The sequence below is a fragment of the Mus pahari genome, chromosome 1 (genome assembly GCF_900095145.1).
Source record: "Mus pahari chromosome 1, PAHARI_EIJ_v1.1, whole genome shotgun sequence".
Classification (NCBI taxonomy): Eukaryota; Metazoa; Chordata; class Mammalia; order Rodentia; family Muridae; genus Mus; species Mus pahari.
The window spans coordinates 27,921,175-27,927,243 of NC_034590.1; the positions used below are offsets into that span (position 1 = coordinate 27,921,175).

At 42.1% G+C, this 6,069-nt stretch overlaps 1 protein-coding gene across 1 annotated transcript in view; it reads left to right on the top strand.

Moving 5' to 3' along the window:
- Tubgcp5 (tubulin gamma complex associated protein 5) overlaps nt 1-6,069 on the top strand; it is a 39,429-nt gene that overhangs the window by 12,266 nt on the left and 21,094 nt on the right. Inside the window, exons 9-10 of the mRNA XM_021219736.2 lie at nt 475-719; nt 2,803-3,005. Coding sequence (XP_021075395.1) covers nt 475-719; nt 2,803-3,005 — 448 coding nt within the window. The remainder of the gene's footprint in view (nt 1-474; nt 720-2,802; nt 3,006-6,069) is intronic.

The following is a 6,069-nucleotide window of genomic DNA, read 5'->3' on the forward strand; positions in this document are numbered from 1 at the left end:
ACCTGCCTCTGCCTCCCGAGTGCTGGGATTAAAAGGCATGCGCCACCACGCCCAGCTGGTTTTGGTTTTTTGAGACAGGGTTTCTCTGGGTAGCCCTGGCTGCCCTGGAACTCACTTTGTAGACCAGGCTGGCCTCGAACTAAGAAATCTGCCTGCCTCTACCTCCCAAGTGATGGAATTAAAGGCGTGTGCCACCACCACCCGGCCGTGACATTTAATCTTTATTTAATTTTCTTTTTTCTTATATTCTATATTGAGAAAGCTGGATACTGTAATGATTTTTTCTGTACTTTCTGGTTTTGTTGGTCAATTATAAGCTGTAATTCTGTAGTGTGTAGGAACTGATTGTTACTGTTTCTTTTAAATATGAACTAAACTCATTATGTTCCTTTGTCACATGTCACACGGTTTCTTTACAGTTGAACATGTGTGGAAGGTAGCTTTGAATACTTACACTTGACTTGTGTTGTAGAGCTGCTTACGATCTGTGCTGGAACAAATAGCAGCGTATGGCCAGGCTGTGTTTCGGCTCCAGGAGTTCATTGATGAAGTCATGGGGCACAGCTCTGAAAGCCCACCACCAGGAAATGGCCCCATACCTAAGAAGCAACCTGACGCTCCCTTTAGAACCTACCAGGCCTTCATGTGGGCCCTCTACAAATACTTCATTAACTTCAAGGAGGAGCTTACAGAGATTGAGAAGTGTGTCATCAGTGGTGGTAGGTCACCTTTTTTTCTTTTTTTTAATTCATAAGCCACCTAACTCACTTTGAATATTTTTAAAGTTACTTGGTTATTGATAAAACATTTAAAGATTACATGGCAAATAAGTAATTCTTATAAATATATTCATTTTTAAAGTGATTTTAGGGCTGGAGAGATAGCACAACAGATAAAGACACTTGCCACCCAGCCTTGCAGACTGAGTTTAATCTGTAGGACTAGCATAATAGAGAAGAAAACCAGTTCTTTCAAGTTATCCTCTACTTCCACATGTGCACTGTGGCACACACACACCTACCTTCCCCCAGTACACACATGCACACAAATAAGCAAATGTAATAAAAATGTTAAATAATTTTGAAGCTACCTTAAATTTTTATTTTTAAGTCATTTGTCTCTAAAAATCCAAGAATTACTGAACAGCTTACAGGGATCACTTTTCCTGTTTCAGTTCCCCTCCCTCCCAAGACAGGCAGCTTCTGCACATGCTTTTAGACAGTGCTCCCTCACTCCTACAGGAAACTGTTTTCCTCATGCCATCCCCAGTTCTCAGTGGTGGATGTTGGGACTTTCCCACTCTACTATTAGCAGTACCTGCGGTGGTTACCTCTTAGACATTGCAGCAGTTACACACATGCAGAATGGAACTGAAACATCAAAGACTTTATGTGATAGCATGTGACTTTTGCGAGATTTTTCTGTATTTCTCTACAAGAAAATATAGATAAGTTTATGCTCTTGCCAGCAGGGTCTTGTTATATATTATTAAACTTTTGTTCTTTACAAATATGACAGGTGTAAAATGGTCAACGTGTGTGTGGTTTTTTTTTTGTTTTTCCACCTGTAATTTTCTGTTTTGTTAATTAATTTTGTTTAATTAAGGACAGAGTAGCACAAAGAATACCCATGCTTGCTTGTTTCCATAACTATAACATAGAATCAGCTAGGAGACTGCCATGTCACTGCAGTGGATTAGCCAGACTACAGGTCCAGCAGTGTGGGAAGGCGTAGCATCCTTGCAGTCTGCCACTTTACCACGTGTATAGAACTATACAACTAACATTGATGTTTAGGATAAGGAGCTGTGTCACTGCCATTTGAGAACTTGGTTGAGCCACCTCTTTGTAGCTTTACCGTGTATAGTTTTAGTTTATGTTCTTTACATGAAGTTTAGTGCCCTTCTATTACATTAAAGACCATTTGTCTTTCTTTTCTTTTCTTTTTTTTTTTTTTTAAAGATTTATTTATTTATTATATGTAGGTACACTGTAGCTGTCTTCAGACACTCCAGAAGAGGGCATCAGATCTTGTTACAGATGGTTATGAGCCACCATGTGGTTGCTGGGATTTGAACTCCAGACCTTCGGAGGAGCAGTCGGGTGCTCTTACCCACTGAGCCATCTCACCAGCCCTGTCTTTCTTTTCTGATATATGTCTGTTCCCATATACATTATTTTTGTCTGAGTTACCTTTTTCTCCCTGACTTATGGAAATTCCTTCTTTAAGGAAAATATGATATTAAGGATAATGGTATTAAGATATGATATTAAGGGCTGGTGAGATGGCTCAGCAGGTAAGAGCACCCAGCTGCTCTTCTGAAGGTCCTGAGTTCAAATCCCAGCAACCACATGGTGGCTCACAACCATCTGTAAGGAGATCTGACTCCCTCTTCTGGAGACAGCTACAGTGTACATACATATAGTAAATAAATAAATCTTTTTCTTTTAAAAAAAGAAGAAGATATGATATTAAGGGGCTGGAGAGATTGCTCAGAGTTTAAGAGCATTTGCTGCTCTTCTAGAGGTCTTAAGTTCAATTCCCAGCAACTACATGGTGGCTTATAACCATCTATGAGATCTGATGCCCTCTTCTGATCTACAGGCATGCATACAGGCAGACCACTGCATATATAATAAATAAATAAATCTTTTTTAAAAAGATGGGATATTAAAACCTACCACCCTCCATCTGGCTATGCCTTTCCAAATGTCAAAGAAAAAGCATTGTTAGCATCAGTATTATATGTTGGTCACAGATGTCTTTTCTTGCTATTTGGTTTGATTTGTTGATACTTAACAGATACAACGATAACACTTGCAATAGTGGTGAACAAGTTGGCACCTCGATTGGCGCAGCTAAAGGTCCTGGACAAAGTGTTTAGTACTGGAGTGGCAGAAGTTCCACCTGATACTCGCAATGTCGTCCGGGCATCTCACCTGCTGAACACCCTGTACAAGGCCATTCTTGAATATGACAATGTTGGAGAAGCCTCTGAACAAACTGTATGTTGAACTTCTGGGTGAACTAAAGTGCACGATGAAAGATAGAACCTGTATAATTCCTTGTTAAATGATGTTTAAGTCATGGTATGCCAGGCAGTTGTTCAAAGTTTCACAGCTTCCAGATGTATGGCTGGCTTACTGGCTTTAAGTACCAAAAGAGCCAGGAGGATGAAGCAAAAGAAAAGCAAGAAGTGAAAAATACCTATGTGACTTACATAGATAATTATTTTAAAAAAAAAAAAAAAAACCCCAAAACTTTATATAAAACAGCCAGGAATGGTGGTGCACACCTTTTATCCCTGTACTCTGGAGGCAGTAGTAGGCAGGTCTTTTGGGTTGAAGGCCAGCCTAGTCTATATGAGAAAGTATAGCCCATGTAGAATGGGCTACATAGACCCTTTTTAAAAAGGAAAGAGATTACAAGTCTATGACATGGAGTGTCTAAAGTGGTCACAGTGTGTAACAGGCTTCTATGAGCTAGGAGTGGGAAATTTTCAGTATAAATGTATTTAATGCTACTGAACTTACATATTAAGTGGCTAAGATAGTTGTGAACATGTCAAGTCAGAAGGCTGAGAGAAGAGGGTCATGAGTTTGAGGTGATACTGGGCTACATGGGAAGATCCTCTCAAAAATATGAGACTAGGGTGATCAAATTGTGATACATACTTTTTCCATATTTTTTTTTATAAGTACAAATCCAATTAGAGGCTGGTTGGAAAGATCCTGGTTTGTTCCAGTGGTTGGTAGGACTCTTGTCTTCTTTCCATTTTAATGTTGAAGTTCAGTACATAAAGGAATTTGACTTTTTCATTTATTCAGTATTTTTCCTATTAGTAGCCAGAGGAGAATAAAATAATCCTCTCATTCTTTCTTACTTACTTAGGAGTAGGGGTGGGGACGCGTGTGCCACAGCATGGCCTGTGGGGGTTGGAGGACTTGAAGAACTTGGTAGGGTCAAAGTCAGGAGATCAGGCTTGGCAGCAGTGTCTCCACTAAGCCCAGTAGCCAGCCCCATTTTCTCATTCTTGGTTGACGTCTTACAATGGCACTGTGTAGATAGCGCAGCCATTTGCCTCTGCCGTGGCCGTGTCAGCTTCAAAATCTGATCTTCCTTCAAGGAGATGTCTTAGTTTGCGTTTGCTTTCAGTTGCTGGTAAATACCTTGACCAAAAGCACCTAGAGGGAAAAGGGGATTGTTAGGCTTAAACGTAAACCCTTGAACTTACAAGTCCATCATTGAGGGAAACTAAAGTAGGAATTGAAGGCAGGAACCTAACGGCAGGAACTGAAACAGACAGCATGGAGGGAGGCTGCTTACTGTTGTATTCTTTGTGGCTTGCTCAGCTTACTTTATAAAACAACCTAAGGCCACTTGCCTGGGGTGACATCACCCAGAGGGGCTGAAACCTTCCACAGCAGTCATTAATCAAATGTCCCACAGACTTGCTTATGGGCAATCTGATGGAAGCATCTTCTTAACTGAGGTTCCCTCTTCCTAGATGACCCTAGCTATGTCAGGTTGACAAAAGCTAACCAGCACAGTTGACCCCTTACCCATTTGACACACAAATACGTCAGTAAGACCTTATCATTACAACATAAAACAGTGTAACTTCAAAAGTTCAGTCTCTTTAAAACATAAAGTGTCTCTAAAATCCAAAAGCTAACTATCACGTCCTCCTGTATGCTCAAAATAAGTTATATCTTACTCTAAGAGGGAGGAGTCAGGGCACCAGCATAATATGAGCAAAGCAAAATCAAACTTTTTTTTTTTATTTAATTTTATTTGTAATTCATTCTTTACACTCCATATTCCATTCCCCGCCCCTCTCCATCCACCATCTGACTGCTCCACATCCCACACCTCCTCCCCACCCCCTACCCCACCTCTAAACTCCCAGTCTCTTGAGGGTTAGGTGCTTCATCTCTGAATGAACACAGACCTGGCAGTCCTCTACTGTCTGTGTGTTGGGGGCCTCATGTCAGCTGGTGTATGCTGCCTGTTTGGTAGTCCACTGTTTGAGAGAGGTTCAGATTAATTGAGACTGCTGGTCCTCCTACAGGGTCGACCTCCTCTTCAGCTTCTTTCAGCCTTCCCTAATTTAACAACAGGGGTCAGCTGCTTCTGTCCATTGGTTGGGTGCAACTATCTGCCTCTGACTCTTTCAGCTGCTTGTTGGGGCTTTTGGAGAGCAGACATGATAGATCACTTTTTGTGAGCATTTCATAGCCTCAGTAATAGTGTCAGACCTTGGGACCTCCCCTTGAACTGGATCCCTCTTTGGGCCTGTCTCTGAAACTCTTAATAGTATAATCTGGGATCCAGTTAGAATTTGGGGGCTCCAAAGAGCTTAGGCATCTCTGCCTCCTGGGTTTTGCCGTTTAAAGCACACATAGCTCACCTTGTAGGTTCACGTGAGCTTCGCTCCACAGATGGTACTGTGCTTAGCAGTTGTCCCAGTGCTGGAATCTCAGTGCTGGAGTTCCCACAGGTTGCACTTCACCAGTAGCCTTCTGCTTCCCTATAGGGAGTCTGGTTCTGCCAAAAAGTGTCAAGCCGCCTCCTCTCTCCATGACCCAGTCAAATCCAGGGCCTCCACTGCAACTGAGACTACTATTACCAATGGCCTCTCCTTGCTTCTTATGGTGCAAGCCTCAGCTACTCTCTGTTTTGTCTTCACGCCTTTAAAACCAGTACCCCATGAGAGACACTTACACATGACCAAGTTTGTCTGTCAAAAGCCAGATCTATATCCAGGTATACTGAGGAAGGCAAGATGTGGCATCTGCAATTGGGGTCTGTGCTGAGAGTAACTGGCTCCTGTGCCCCCGCATGCCACCCGCTCCCCAACCCCACCCCCAAATCCCGAAGGGGATTTACAGTACTACCACTAATAGTGCTGACCACAGCAAAGCTTAAGTATCGGGCCAGGCTTCTTGTCCATTCTTAACTCTTAAGTGGCCAGTGAGAAAGAAAAGGATAAAGAGAAAGTCGTGCATATTTTCTCTCTCTCTCTCTCTCTCTCTCTCTCTCTCTCTCTCTCTCTCTCTCTCTCTCTCT